At 44.2% G+C, this 14,855-nt stretch overlaps 1 protein-coding gene across 1 annotated transcript; it reads left to right on the top strand.

The window, feature by feature from the left end:
- The first annotated feature begins 6,383 nt into the window (after positions 1–6,383).
- On the top strand, positions 6,384–13,942 carry RRM2 (ribonucleotide reductase regulatory subunit M2). Its single transcript, XM_079969996.1, has 10 exons — positions 6,384–6,657; positions 7,142–7,219; positions 8,559–8,717; positions 8,859–8,975; positions 9,985–10,118; positions 10,533–10,627; positions 10,728–10,861; positions 11,570–11,674; positions 11,813–11,926; positions 13,157–13,942. Exons 1-10 carry the CDS (start codon positions 6,547–6,549, stop codon positions 13,307–13,309), a joined length of 1,200 nt encoding a protein of 399 aa, XP_079826122.1. The 5' UTR covers positions 6,384–6,546; the 3' UTR covers positions 13,310–13,942.
- Positions 13,943–14,855: the final 913 nt, after the last annotated feature.

Below are 14,855 nucleotides of genomic sequence, written 5' to 3'. Positions count from 1 at the left end.
GGCCTTCCTCCCCTCCTCCATTTTTCATTTTGTGTTATATATTTTAGATTGTACTCCTGAGGGTGGTGACTGTCTTGTACTTATCTATCTGTAAGCTGCCCTGAGAGCCTCTGCAGGTGAAAGCCTGGGTTTAAAAAAACCCTTAAATGTAGCAGAACAGAACAACAAATTCCACAAAGCTCATGCACTGCATTTAGTATCTGCTTGGAAGCAAGTCCCACTGAGTTCAACAAAGGCTTATTCCCAGGGAAGTGCAAACAAGACTGCAGCCTTAAGGGTTGAGCCCGTCTTCCTTGACTCCAACAATCTGTGGCTTGGTAGCATTTTGAACGTAAAAGAAGAAAACAGCCACACATTTGGTTTTTCAGACTGGTAACGAAACAGTGGATTAGTTAACAGAAGAACAGTTTTCCTGTTACTGAGTACCTTGAGCACTGTCATTCTTCACTGAACACAGTTTATTTATTAATCCACCCTTCTAACCTGTGTCTGCACAAGGAAAGCCACTTTTGCCATTATTTAAACATGAGTGGAAAAGCAAGAGGTGTCTGGCATTTGCAGCTGAATGGACTTCATCCAGATTTTTAGGTGCACACCATGTCTAAAAACCAAACAAACTATTTCCAAAGATGATATTAATAAATAAACTGATTTACTTGATGGGGGAGGGCAGCTGTCCCCCTGCCCCTCCTTGGCTATGCTCATGGCTTGATGAATGGGTACAGCAGAAAGGGCCTCGTTGGTGAACACTCCCATATTTTTGAATTATTTGCCTTTGGAGTCTCTGTTGGCCCCCAGTCTTGCTGGGTTTCATTTTTCGCTTATCTGCTGAACCAGCCCAATATATAATGCAGTGGTGGCTAATCCATGACACGTGGGCCAGATCCTGCATGCAAAACCCCAGAAAACACCCTCCAGGCCACCCCCGCCAGGCTTCCCCCAGATTCATCTCCCAAGTGCTCTACCTGATCTTTAGAGATCAGTCTCCAAAGATCAGGCAGAGTGCTTTATCTCCTGATTTCAGATCCTCTCTCAAGAGTAACAGAAAGGCTATTTTATTTCACAACTTAGCACTAAGCACCACGTTATAATGCCGGCATGCAAACCAATATACCTTTAAAATGACCGGGAGGGTGTGTAAGGTAAAGGTAAAGGGACCCCTGACCATTAGGTCCAGTCACTCGGGTGTTGCGGCGCTCATCTCGCTTTACTGGCCGAGGGAGCCGGCATACAGCTTCCGGGTCATGTGGCCAGCATGACTAAGCCGCTTCTGGCGAACCAGAGCAGCACACGGAAACACTGTTTACCTTCCCGCCAGAGCGGTACCTATTTATCTACTTGCACTTTGACGTGCTTTCGAACTGCTAGGTTGGCAGGAGCAGGGACCGAGCAACGGGAGCTCACCCTGTCGCAGGGAATCGAACCGCCAACCTTCTGATCAGCAAGTCCTAGGCTCTGTGGTTTAACCCACAGCGCCACCCATGTCCCCGGGAGGGTATGTATCCATGTGTAAAAGAGGGGACAAAGCTTTGAAAGGTTTTGTTTCTCTCCTGCTAGGGGGCAGCATTGTCATGAATACAGTAAATACTTAACTATTCCATGCTTTTATGCAGGTGGGTGGCAGTGGGAAGCTAAGTTAAATACATTTGATGTACTTAACACCTTCTTTACCATGACCAGGCAACACAAAGCCACTAAAACAAGATCCTGTGTCTAATAATACCTAGCAGGGTCCTCTACAAGTGAGAGGCGGTATGATCAGTTACAGAAGCAGAGAATCCTCAAGGCCATGCCTCTCTTTCCTGTTCAACAGTCTAGCAGCCTCCAGTTGCAGTTCTTACCCCACTCAACACTCTGAATTTCTTCTGCAAGTTCAGAACCACCTTCATCGTTTTCTTTGCAAAGCTTGATTATCCTCTTGCTAGATTGCCCATGCTATGTAAACAAGTAGGTCAGCTGGAGGCGTAGGCCGGTTTGATGCAGGGGAAAAAACCAATTACCCTTTCAACTTCTTTCTGTACAGCACTGGGCATTTTTTTCTTTCCAGTGTGAAGTCAAATTACGAAGGAATGTGAAATGCTTAATGTGGTCGCTGAAGCACTACAGCATACATTACACGTTCTGGTCAACCAGAGGTTCAAGCAGGGAAATGCTTATCTGGCTTGTGAACTGCGTCTTGAATTACACGAACACGTGCAGCCATATATCTGTGTCCATTTTAAGACAAGAGCAAAGGTTTATACATGTTCATGCGTTACAATGTGAACATGTGGAGAGCATGTGTGATGAATTAACATGGACCTCAAATGTAACTCCTTAATGCAGGTCTAATAAGGGATGGCATTTTGAATCTGGCTCAATATGGAACCCTTTTTAAAAGAGCAAAATGGTTGAAGTTAAAAGAATACAGTAAAAACAAAACAAAACACTTATTTCATTTCATTTTATTGTTATTGTTAGCTTTTCTCTTTTTCTGTATTCCCTGTTTTTGTTTAATAATTACACACCCACCATGCTATTGTTTTTAGGATTCGGTAAAGAGTATGTTTCTGTCATTGCAGTGAGATCATAAAGTTATGAGTTTACCTGAGCTGAGACATTTGTTTGAGAGTGTAAAATCCATCCACACATCCACACCAAACATTTAAAGCAGATAGCTTCCCCCTAAAATCCTGGGAACTGTAGTAGTTTACCCCTTACTGAGCTACAATTCCCTTCACTTTTAACAAACTGCAGTTCTCAGGATTCTTGTGGCAGGGGGAGGGAAGCCATATGCTTCAAATGCACGGTGTAGATGTGAAAATACATTATTAAACTATGATCCCCCCATAACCATATACTTTTTTGAAGTACCAGTCTTTTCCTAATCCTTGATTGATGAATAGAAGGCCTAAAAACTGATCTTAACAACATGTACTAAGCAGTAATCCCCACGGAAAAGCAATGCTAACTTCTGAATAAACACACATAGAACTGTGCTGCAAATTACACTTGTGGCCTAAGGCTTGGGGCAGCAGGGGAGAGCTAGGTTCCAGATGCGAAACATCGGGAGCGGGATAAGCCATCTCCATCCAAAGACTTACTGTCTTTAGAAATGGGCTCTTTGCTGATCGCAATTAACCTTGCTTTGCAGTTGCATTCTTTCCAGCTCTGCCAAGGCAGCAGATGACAGCAAGAGAGGCCTTTCTGAAGCTGGAGTTTACTTTTAATCACAGCCTGCACATATGTTGAATGTTGGCAGGCTTCCTCGCGGAGCAGCCTGCTTGTGACAGGCAAAGCTGAATAGCAGGAGGTGATCAGAACACGCAAGAAGCTTCTTGTCTGTTCCCGGGAGACGCACAGAAATAGCTTCCTGTTAACTGAACCAAGGTATCACAGGTGGTGGCAAGTGCGGGTGGGGGAAGGCCTATTAGAGGGATGTGCCAACATGCAGCACAGTCCTGGGTGATTGAGATCTGCAATTCATTGACCACAATCTCAAGATTCTCCTGCTGAGCTCAAGTGTGGGGAAGCTGTGACCCTGCAGATGTTGTTGTACTACAACTCCCACCATCCCTGACCTTTGGCCATGTTGGCTGGGGCTGATGGGAGCTGGGGACTGAGAACATGTAGAGAGGCAATGGCTCTGCACCCCCAGCTATAGGCAACATACAAAATGGAGGTGGGTTGAGCATGCCAGCCAAATTTGTGCTTGAAATATATATTGTTGAAGACAAGGGGAGAGAGACCCTTCTTGTTTTTCCCTTTAGGATACCTGGTTTTGCACCGGAACTAAGCCAACTGTGCATGACCTATCTTCATTATGTCCCAAGGGCAGTGTTTGAAATTGACCAGGTGCATTTTGCACCTAGCTATTGGCCACACTAGCAGCACATCCAGTAGAATTTTATCCATGCTATTTTATCTGCACAATCAGAATGAATTTCGGGAACCAAAAAAGTTGTATTGAAAAACATGACTTTTAAGCCTTCTTGCCCCCAAATGGCAACTGGACATTCTGTTTTGGCGACTATAACCCTGGTTTCAGGAGCAATTTGGCGCCTAGCTTATATATCTGAGTTTCTAACACTGCCCAAAGGTGGGAAGAGATTTTGAGGTGCAGGGTCAACCAAAAGCATTTTGTTTTCCGATGTAATGGACCCTCCTACCATTCTTTGTGCAGAAGCCAACCAGAGTAGCTTCAGCTCTGGCAACAGGGCATCTTCTACTGCACCTGAGGACAGGAAGGGGGTGCAGGGCATGTTCATAGGTGGGGACCAATGGGGCACTGCTCTGGGCAAGCTCCCACCTTGCCTACCTTGCTTCATACAACCAGCCTGAGAGGTTGGCCTTGGCTGTCAGCTCCCTCAACGGTAGTCCAAGTTTTACCCTTCTAGAACTAGTGAGAGGATGGGGACAAAGCTAGAAGGGGTTGGTTCCACCTGCCATTGCCTCTGGCTCCACCTACTGTTGGCCTCCATGCATTACATCCACTGCCAGCCACGACTGTGTGGAACCAACCGCTCTGCCCTCCATCATCTTGCAGCCGTTTCCCAACCCCCTCAAGCATTTACCCCCGAGGCAGGCACCTCCTTCTACCTCATGGGATTGCCAATCCCATAAAGCAAACGTTTCCTGGAGAAAAAGTCCTTTAATCCTGCCAAGCATGTGAGCAACAATTACTGATTTCTCACTTGCCAGAAACGGATCGTTTTGGAGAGGCCCCCAAGTGCCACCATTTCAAGGTTGAGGTTTCATGGAGGTTTTGAACTGACGGACAGCCACCACCAAACCAGAAGAGTGAAAAGCAGGCGCCATCTCCCAATAGAAAGAAGCACTGGGTTGCACAGGGTTTTCTGCTACATTTTCGCTGACTGCAGTGCGCCATGTGCCAAAGGCAGAAGCCCATGGTTCTTGGAGGCTAACTGTGGACAAATGGTGAATACACTGGCACAGAAAGCAGAACGAATTACAGTGACTGAATATCCAAATTCCAAACAAAGCCTCATTAGGATGTGGATAAACCTTTAGCTAAGCTGTTTGCCACTGATGTTAACTGAATGCGTGACCTAGAACAGGCTGAGGGTGATATTTTTAATGGCCCAGTGGGCAGAAGATGCATCCTCAAAACTTTGGCAACTTCTTCATACCTCCTGAGAACACTACAGTAGTGTTCTAACACCTGATCCAAGAGACATCTGTTACCTGTCACTGAGAAGCCAAGTATTATTTCTCCATGTGCTTTACCTTGCCCCCATCATATCTCATCTTGACCACTTCATTTATCAAAGAATCATAAAACTGTAGAGTCATCTAACCCAACCCCTTGCAGTGCAGGAATCCTATCCACAGCCATCCCTGGGTGAGCTCAAACCATCAACCTTCTGGCTACCTGGCAGAAGCAATGGCCCCTTCTGGCCTTTTGCTGTTTCACCTTTGTCCATTCACATCGACCCAGCACTTTGAGTGCCGAAGCCATTCTCTTGTCATTCTGACAATGCGACTCTCTGCCTTAAATCTCTTTGCTAGTTTCCCATCCACTCCTGGATCCCACCCTAGTTTCTTGTCCTCCCCTTCGAAAGCTACCATGGCCTTGCTCCTGTTTATGTCTCTATACCTACTTAATAACAGCATAATCCATTCCTTTCTTCCAGAACTTAGTAAGAATAGGACATTGCAAAAACATGTTTTTTTAAAAAAAGCATTAGCTTTCCTACATCTTTAACAAAATGCTGACTTAGAAAATCCTTTTCTTTACAAACGTAGTGGAGTCCAATGAATGCTAAACATTATTTTCTGTTGTATAAGCTGTAATTTAAGGTACACCAACACCATCGCTATGGAAGTTAAAACACCCACTCTCTCATTGTCTAGGCAGTATAGACAATGCCATTATGTTTATTATATGATTTATACTCCAATTATTTAATAATAATAATAATAATAATAATAATAATAAACCAATAATGGTAAAGATATAATAATAATAATAATAATAATAATAATAATAATAATAATAATTTATTGTGCTTCCAATATTAGGATATCATCTACCAACGGAGACGAAAGGAGAGGAACAAAAAAAAAAGAGAAAAGCGCCACGTGATCAGTTTTCTCTAACCAATTGGAAACGCCGCAGGTTGACAGGCAGTTCCAGCAGGGTCAGACGAGCAACGTCTTAAAGGGCGCGGCCCTTTCAGCCAATGAGAACAAAGAGGAGCAAAGGCGAATGGGAGGAAAAGGAGCGGCATCGCTACTGGTTCCCGCGTTCCGCAGCTCTTTGTTGCCGGAACGCTCAGCCAATGGAAGGGCAGAGTGGGCGGAACGTCGCCGCAGCTTCCCGCGGTTTCTTGGCCGCAGTTTAATTCGATGGCAGGCGCCGGGTGGGGGGGGGGAGAGGGTTCCGTCCTGTGATTGGGCGGCCGGGCGTTCTGGCGCCAAGTTCGAAGCGCATATAAAGCAGCAAGCGGTGCCTCCTTCCCACTGCCATCCGCACCCAGCGTCGCGAAGGGTTCCTGCCGCCGCCTCCTCGCCTCGCTCGCTTTTCTCTCTCGCCCGCCACCGGCCATGATCTCCTCCTCCGCCCGCAGCCCGCTCTCGGCTCGCAACGAGCAGCAGCGCCTCAATTCGCGACTGCCGCCGCTGAAGGATTTGGCGCTGAAGGACAAGGAGAACACGGTGGGTTGAGAAGGGGGAACCGGGAGCCCGTCGGCGGGCTGGCGAAGAAGGGCTGAATTTCCTTCCCGCGCAGTCCAAGCGCCTTCCCTTAACTTGATTAATGCGCCCAGGACAACCAAGGCCCTTTTTGGGGGTGGGGTGGGGTGGGGGAGTCGATCCCCCTCGTTATCCTTATGCCCCTTAATTAGTCCTCGGAGCTGCCTTGCGGCATAAAAGTCCATGGCGAGTCGCCAAAACCGAGCCCCCCCCCACTGAATCAGAATTGTAGAGTTGGAAGGGATCCCCCCCCCGCCGGGTCATGTAGCCCAACCCGCTACAATGCAGGAATCTCAACTAGATCACCCCTGACAGATGGCAGAAGTCTTGGAGGTCTTCATTTTGGCGCGTTCCTTTACTTCGTTAAAAAGGAGAAGCGACCTCCCTCTGTTCTGCCTTCGCGCGGCTTTAATCGGTCTTTTGTGTCCCTCTTCTTGGGGTCCTGCAGCCTCCGTCGCTCAGCGCTACCCGGGTCCTGGCGTCCAAAACGGCGCGGAAGATATTTCAAGAACCCGGCCTGGAGGCGGTGAGTCCCATCTTGGGAGGAGGAAAGGGGACTTGGTGGGGGAGGGGGAGCCATTTATGGGGGGAGGTGTTAAAATGGGGGGGGGGCGCTTGATCTCGGGGGTCGTTTTGTGGCGAGGAGGTTTCTGTTCCCGCCGTCTTACGAGGTGAAGGGGGCGCTGCTTGGCCTCCCCGGCTGAGCATTTGGCGCCAAATGCTCGAATTATACAAGCCCCGACCGCCCCCAGGAAAGGGTGGGGCGGGGGTTGAAGCATTAGCCTCTGGGTTGCTATAACCGACATTTTCTCCTAGGTGAACTCCTCTGCCCAGCTTTCAGCCTTTAGCTTTAAGGCTTAGATTCTCTGTCTTTCTACTTGTCATTATTAATTAGGTTTATCTGCTTGCCTTCTGTGACTGTTTCTAGTGGTTCATAAACGTAAAACGAATGCGTGATTAAAACACACAGCAAAGGAAGCAATTCTGTCAGAAGCACTTCTGTATAAAACATTCACTAAAACAAGCCCGCTGTAAAGAATAATTGAAAAGGGAATTTTAAAAGTTGGATCAAGATCAAGTTTAGGGGAAAGCATGGCTGAATGAGCTTGTCTTTAAGCAGGGACAGAATGCCAGTATGGGTGGGTATGTCCTTTAGGTTCTTAAGTCTCCAAGAGAGACTCACAATGTATAAGGGCATCCAAACTACAATTATATATTGGCTGCCCAATTAATTTTCACTCTTAAGTCTAGCCTGTTTTACCTCCATCCCATCTGCTTTGCCCATTCCTTTTGTTTCTATTTTTTTGTCAAAATTCTACCTGGGTTTAAGTCAAACGTCTCTTTCCTTGTGTCTCCCTCCTTGGTAATAATCCTGCCCATACTTGTGTTATACATTTTGCCTCATAACTAAAGTTCCTGATGTAATTCAAGTTCCACTCCATAGCTCTCTTGTCATTGTTTTAATTCAGTCTTATTTCCTTAATTCATTTTTAAGCCAATTGCCTGCTTATTATTATTATTATTATCATTATTATCATTATTATTATTATTTGCATGCTGCCCATCTGACTGGGTTGCCCCAGCCACTCTGGACAGCTCCCAACAGAATATTAGAAGCATGATAAAACATTAAAAACTTCCCATTTAAAACAGGGCCGCCTCCAGATATCTTCTAAAAGCCAAATAGATGTTTATTTCCTTGACATCTGACAATGGTTTTAAGCTTTCCATCACTTACCCAGCCCATGTGCTAAGTCAGCATTTTTGTGTAGAACCCTACTCCTTTTTCATTTCCAGAAAAAAGATTTGGTGCTTGCGTTCATGTATTCGAGGAACGGGTTGATATATTACATTTGTGACTTTAGGAAGCACCTAAAGGAGTGACACAGCTGCCTTCAAACAGTGTACAAGATGAACCTCTGCTTCGGGAGAATCCCAACCGGTTCGTCATCTTTCCCATTCAGTACCATGACATTTGGCAAATGTACAAGAAAGCAGAAGCATCCTTTTGGACAGCTGAAGAGGTGAGAGGCTTGTGTTCCTTCCTTCTAGGTTTGAGCGGATGCAGGCATGATAGCAGACAGAGGTGCATTGCAGTCATATAGGCATATTTCAGATTCTCCCTTAACACTGCTGCATTTTCATTGGCTGCTTTGTACATTTAGGTGGACCTCTCCAAAGATCTCCGGCACTGGGAATCCTTGAAGCCTGAAGAGAAATATTTCATTTCACACATCTTGGCGTTCTTTGCTGCAAGTGATGGCATTGTCAATGAAAATTTGGTAAGTATGCAGAATAACTTCTGGGTTCCATAGTAACTTAAAAGTACCACCTTCATGTTTCCTCCTATCCAAGCTACCATAGATTCCGGCGTATTAGGCGACTGGGCGTATTAGACAATCCCTCAAATTGGCAGCTGCAATTTGGGGATTTGTCTTATAAGCCCAGTTGCCTAATATGCTGGGCAGCTCCGTGCCGGGAGAAAGTTAAGAGTGAAAATTAATTGGGCAGCCAATATATAATCGTAATTTGGATGCCCTTATACATTGTGAGTCTCTCTTGGAGACTTAAGAACCTAAAGGACATACCCACCCACACTGGCATTCTGTCCGTGCTTAAAGTCAGAAATTACATCATTATAACAAAAGGGGGAAAACCCCTATGGAAAATTGTGTTGAAAAATTCTTTGCTCTCTGGAGCCATCTGGTGTTGCACATTTATAACACATTCAAATCATTGTTTTTTTTACTAATGTAGCTGAGTCCCAGGTTTCCTCTTGCCCAAAGAGAAAGAGTTATGAAAAGAGTATAGAAAACCCAAGTCAAACAATAGGTTTTAGTGTCCTCCTTTTTGTGTCCTTCTCACACTATTTTTCAACAAGGGTACGACAATTGCCTTTCAGTAGGTCAGAATTTGGGTGATACGAGTTTTTGCTGTTTTGAAAGCTTGGATGAAAATAGTTTCCTGCTACTCCTAATACCTCAGTTAGATCTTGAAAAAACTTAAGGCAAGTTAATACCCTAAATTTCCATTCCAAAAAAAAGTTAAATTACCTAATATCCTATCTGGGTGCTCCCCCCCCCCCCCTGCTGTAATATTCCACTTGCAGAGATGTTTTTGAATCATGCTATCTCATTACTTGACCAATATGCTGCTGCATAATCTGGCAGCTGTCAGACATACCTTGCCATTTTGCTGGTGAAGTGTTTTTGCTGTTGTTGTTTTTCTGTTGGCTTTACTTTTCCAAAAGAAGTAACATTTATAACTTAAATGGTATGTTATGTCCTCTAGGTGGAGCGATTCAGCCAAGAAGTGCAGGTCACAGAAGCTCGCTGTTTCTACGGCTTCCAGATTGCCATGGAAAACATCCATTCAGAAATGTATAGTTTACTTATTGATACTTATATCAAAGACCCCAAAGAGAGGTTAGTGCTGTTTTGAGACAAATATTTTCTTATTCTATAGCATAAATGAATATGCATAAATATTTTAAATACTGAAATGCTTCAAAGTCTAGGTCATTTTTAAAAAAAGTTCGTGCTTTTTTAACTTAACTAGCATTGTAGAAGGACACTTGATTCTCTTACAAAATGTGCAAAAAAAAAGTCCTACCTATTCAACGTTCTTGTATTTTTCACTGCAATAGAGACTGTGAAACAGCATGAGCTTTGGCTGTATAATTTGTCTTGATTTCTTTTAGTTAGGCTGCTATCTCTAATTCCTGGGTTCTAATCCTTGCTAATTTCTGGTCTCTTCATTTTTCAGCCTAAGGGAGGGTGGGATTCAAATCTCTCGTTACAACAAATTGTACTCTTAGCTGTGTTATTGTATCATTTTAGGGAATTTCTGTTCAATGCAGTTGAAACCTTGCCTTGTGTTAAAAAGAAAGCCGATTGGGCCATGCGCTGGATTGGGGACAAACAGGCAGCATACGGTGAGTGTTGCATTCGGTTCTCCTTTCTGGCACATCCGTCCTTTTCCAGCGTTTGACAAGTCTCATCACCCAAATCAACAACGGGCTTTTCTCTCATCAGGAGAACGAGTTGTAGCCTTTGCTGCGGTGGAAGGCATATTCTTCTCTGGCTCTTTTGCATCTATATTTTGGCTGAAGAAAAGAGGATTGATGCCTGGGCTCACTTTCTCTAATGAACTGATCAGCAGAGACGAGGTAAGGCTTCGCACTTCCCATTTAGCTAATCAAACTATTTTGTTCCTGCTCTCTCTGATGCTTAAAAGGCATAACACAAAAGGAAAAGGGATTGGGAGGGAGGAGGAAAAAGAAAGCAAATGTGGCAACTAGTTCTTAAAGAATTCTTAAATGTTTTCTGTATGGCAGGCAGAGAGGGAAGAAAGCTGCCTGCAGCTGCTCCTTTGACTGATGGACAGAACCGGGGGAGGGGGGGTCCTCCCCCTTGCTTATGGTGTTCTTAACATTCCAGTAGCCCTTGGACCCCTGGTATGGCAAAAGCTGGGGTGTTAACCCTTCAACTATGTAGCCCCAGGGCACTGTTTACCTGTTCTTTCTGGAACCCCCCTCCCCAGAAAATTCATTTAAATGTTTCACAGTATCTAATTATTATTGATGACTTGAGCACATAACTTCCACCTAAAGGTTAATTCTGCTAGATGGAGGAATGTTTGAGAGGAAAGCTCACTGGGAATGAAAATGAATTTAATTTGCATTGCTGGCAGTCATGGAAAACTTGAAGATCGCCCAAAGTATTGTTCATATGGAACCTATGCAGAAATCTTATTACTTGTTACAGCCACTCTACTGTTTCAGGCTTTTCAGGTTTGCTGATGATAAAGAGGAAAACTGCATTCCCCCCCACCCCCCAGCAGTTCTCTGAAATATCCCAATTATTTTTTTTCCCAGGGCTTGCACTGCGATTTTGCTTGCCTAATGTTCAAGCACTTGGTACACAAACCATCTGAGGAAAGAGTGAAAGAGATCATCACTAATGCTGTCAGGATAGAACAGGTAATTGGCAAGTCTTTCTGGTGGTGGCAAAGAGTGCCTGCAGAAAAAGGGTACGGAAAGCTTAAAAGTTAGCAGGGCGTTAAATTGTCTAGATGGTGTAGGATTTGCATACTTACATACTTGTTCACTTAAATGCAGGAATTCTTGACGGAAGCACTGCCTGTAAAGCTAATTGGCATGAATTGCACTTTAATGAAGCAGTATATTGAATTCGTAGCAGACAGACTGATACTGGAACTAGGTTTTAACAAGGTAAGTTCTGTGCTGCTTGCCTCTTAAGGGATGAACATTAAGCAACTGCTCTCTGGCTTGTTAGTGGAAATTTGTGATTAAGAAACAGATTAATTCAGGGGTGCAGTTTATTTATTTCAATTTATATTCTGCCAAAATGCACTCAAGGTGAACATGCAGTATAATGCTTTTTTTGTACATAAGTCATTTTGATTATCATTTTCAAGGGATGTTCCCTTTTACATATAACCGAACCTTCCATCCGTGACTTGTGGATTTCATGTTCTTAATGCTAAATCTGCTGGGTTCTTTTTGCAGTGACTCACTGTTATGCTTGCATAGTCTTGCTTAATTTTTCTAGAGGCCCTTGGTCTATTGATTCTTTTTATATTTACAACGCAAGGGTTCATACTGGTAGAGAGGGGGTCCCTAAATTGTTAAGGGGTTGCAGCGCTCATCTCACTTCACTGGCTGAGGGAGCCGGCGTACAGCTTTCAGGTCATGTGGCCAGCATGACTAAGCCGCTTCTGGCAAACCAGAGCAGCGCATGGAAATGCCGTTTACCTTCCCGCCAGAGCGGTACCTATTTATCTACTTGCACTTTGACGTGCTTTTGAACTGCTAGGTTGGCAGGAGCAGGGACCGAGCAACGGGAGTTCACCCCGCCGCGGGGATTCGAAGCGCCGACCTTCTGATCGGCAAGTCCTAGGCTCTGGTTTAACCCACAGCGTCACCCGCGTCCCTTACCATTCAGGGTAAGATACAGGCAAATAAAAAATGGATACTTCCATCAGGGAAAGCAGGAGAGAGAGAGCAAGATGGGTCTTAAGAAATTTAATTTTATAGAACTGGAATTCAGGTGGGAGACTTACAGATACAAGCTGTGGGATCTAAAGATAGTATGGAATGAATAGAAAGCAGGATGCTATGGACCAGGAGATAAGAGGTGTAAAAGTACTGTATTTACTCGAGTCAAATGCACCATCAAACCAATGCACACCTCAATTTTCAGAACCTTGAAACAAAAAAAAAAAGTATTTGCTGGCGAATGTAAATGTGCCATCAAGTCTAATGCGCACCTCAATTTTCGCAACGTAATTTGGCCAAAAAAAGGTGAGCATTAGGTTCAAGTAAATATGGTAGGTTGTTTGGGAGTAGATGTTAACAAGGTTATTTGTATGATGTTCAGCATTGCCTGTCAGATTGTGTATCCAAGATAAGACCCATAAGCTGTCAATTTTATGTCTTCAGATATTCCAAGCTGAGAATCCATTTGACTTCATGGAGAATATCTCACTGGAGGGTAAAACTAACTTCTTTGAAAAGCGTGTGGGAGAATATCAGAGGATGGGGGTGATGTCGAAACCTACAGACAACTCTTTCACTCTGGATGCAGACTTCTAAATTGAACCCAAGACTGTTTTGGGGTTTGCTTGGAATAGCTAGCAGTCTGTCCAGTTGTCCTCAAAATCCTTACTCTTATAATGTGTGGTGGTACTTTAGAAAAGTTTGGGAATTTTGTTTGTTTCCGGTGCTGATAAATGTATTTGTACAATACATGGGTCGCTTGATTATCAGAAATATCGGTGCTTGCTGGTCTGTTCCGTTATCTGGTCATAGGTCACCAGTAGTTCCTCCACAGAAAAGCAAGTTATACGGGGTGCTGTATAGAAAATGGCAGTTAAATGGCCTCTTTTATGGGCTGTAGACAAGCTGCAGAAGCTACATAACCACATTGCCTCTTAGCAGGTTTTAAGTCTTTATTTACTATTTTAATAATTTGTACATAAATATGGCACTTTAATAATAAAGGTCTGTCCTACAATTCCTTGAAAAGGCTGTGGTAATGGAGTTTAGAATGAACTCTTTTTAGACTGCTTTTCATCTTCATTTCTCTGATTTACTTGCATGTAAATTAAATACCTGAAGTGCTGAAATGAAAATCTCTCGGATGTGTATGGCTTCCGATAAAAGTAGACTTTGTATAGAAGTAAAAACTTGAATAAAGCTCCAGTTTTCAAACTGCTGGATCAAATGCTGTTGAGTTGCCTTCTGAATGTGCACCTTTTTCTCTCTTCCGCTCCCAGCTTTCCTTGCTGGCCTTTTAAAACCTGTTTGGTTGAGCCACAATTGCTTCTAGCCCTGTTCTGAATGACCAGTGTTTTGGGATATAACTAAAGGCCTACACTTCCTTACCATTCGGAAGGGGTGTGTGGGTGTGAGGTATTTCTGGCAATGACCTGGATGTGTGTGAATGACTGAATATTAACAACCGTTGAAGGCAAAAGGCGGGGGGAAGAGTGGGCAGATAAGTAAATGGAGTTTGCTTTATTGAAGGGGGAAAGCTTTATTATACAGACTTATGCAGGTTGTTTCACAACATAAAGCCATCGAAGTGGTGTACAAGTCTAAAAGCAATGAAACGCTCTAAAAACCTTATGAATCCAGCGAAATAAAAACAAACCATCTGTATGCACTAAGAACGGAACAATACAGTGGTACCTTGGCTTACATATGCTTCAGGTTACAGACTCTGCTAACCCAGAAATAGTGCTTCAGGTTAAGAACTTTGCTTCAGCATGAGAACAGAAATCGTGCTCCGGCGGCGTGGCAGCAGCAGGAGGCCCCATTAGCTACAGTGGTGCTTCAGGTTAAGAACAGTTTCAGGTTAAGTACGGACCTCCGGAACGAATTAAGTACTTAACCCGAGGTACCACTGTATCCTCATATAAAGCTGATATTCCATAAATGTCTGGGTTACACCTCGGGGGAAGCCTTCCTAAACAACAAAAAATGACTTCAGTAGGTGTTTCAGATATTGTGGGAGGAGTAATACATTGGGCACAAAATGAAGACTGCCAATAAACTCCATGTGCTCTGCATGTATGTAGGGTCCCTGCACTAGTCTGATGGAGAGTAGCTATGGGGAGGAGCTTGCCATCTTGCCCGT

Source organism: Podarcis cretensis (genome assembly GCF_951804945.1).
Source record: "Podarcis cretensis genome assembly, chromosome: 3".
Taxonomy (NCBI): Eukaryota; Metazoa; Chordata; class Lepidosauria; order Squamata; family Lacertidae; genus Podarcis; species Podarcis cretensis.
The sequence above is the reverse complement of the archived record's forward strand: the minus strand, read 5'-3'. Positions and strand labels throughout refer to the sequence as shown.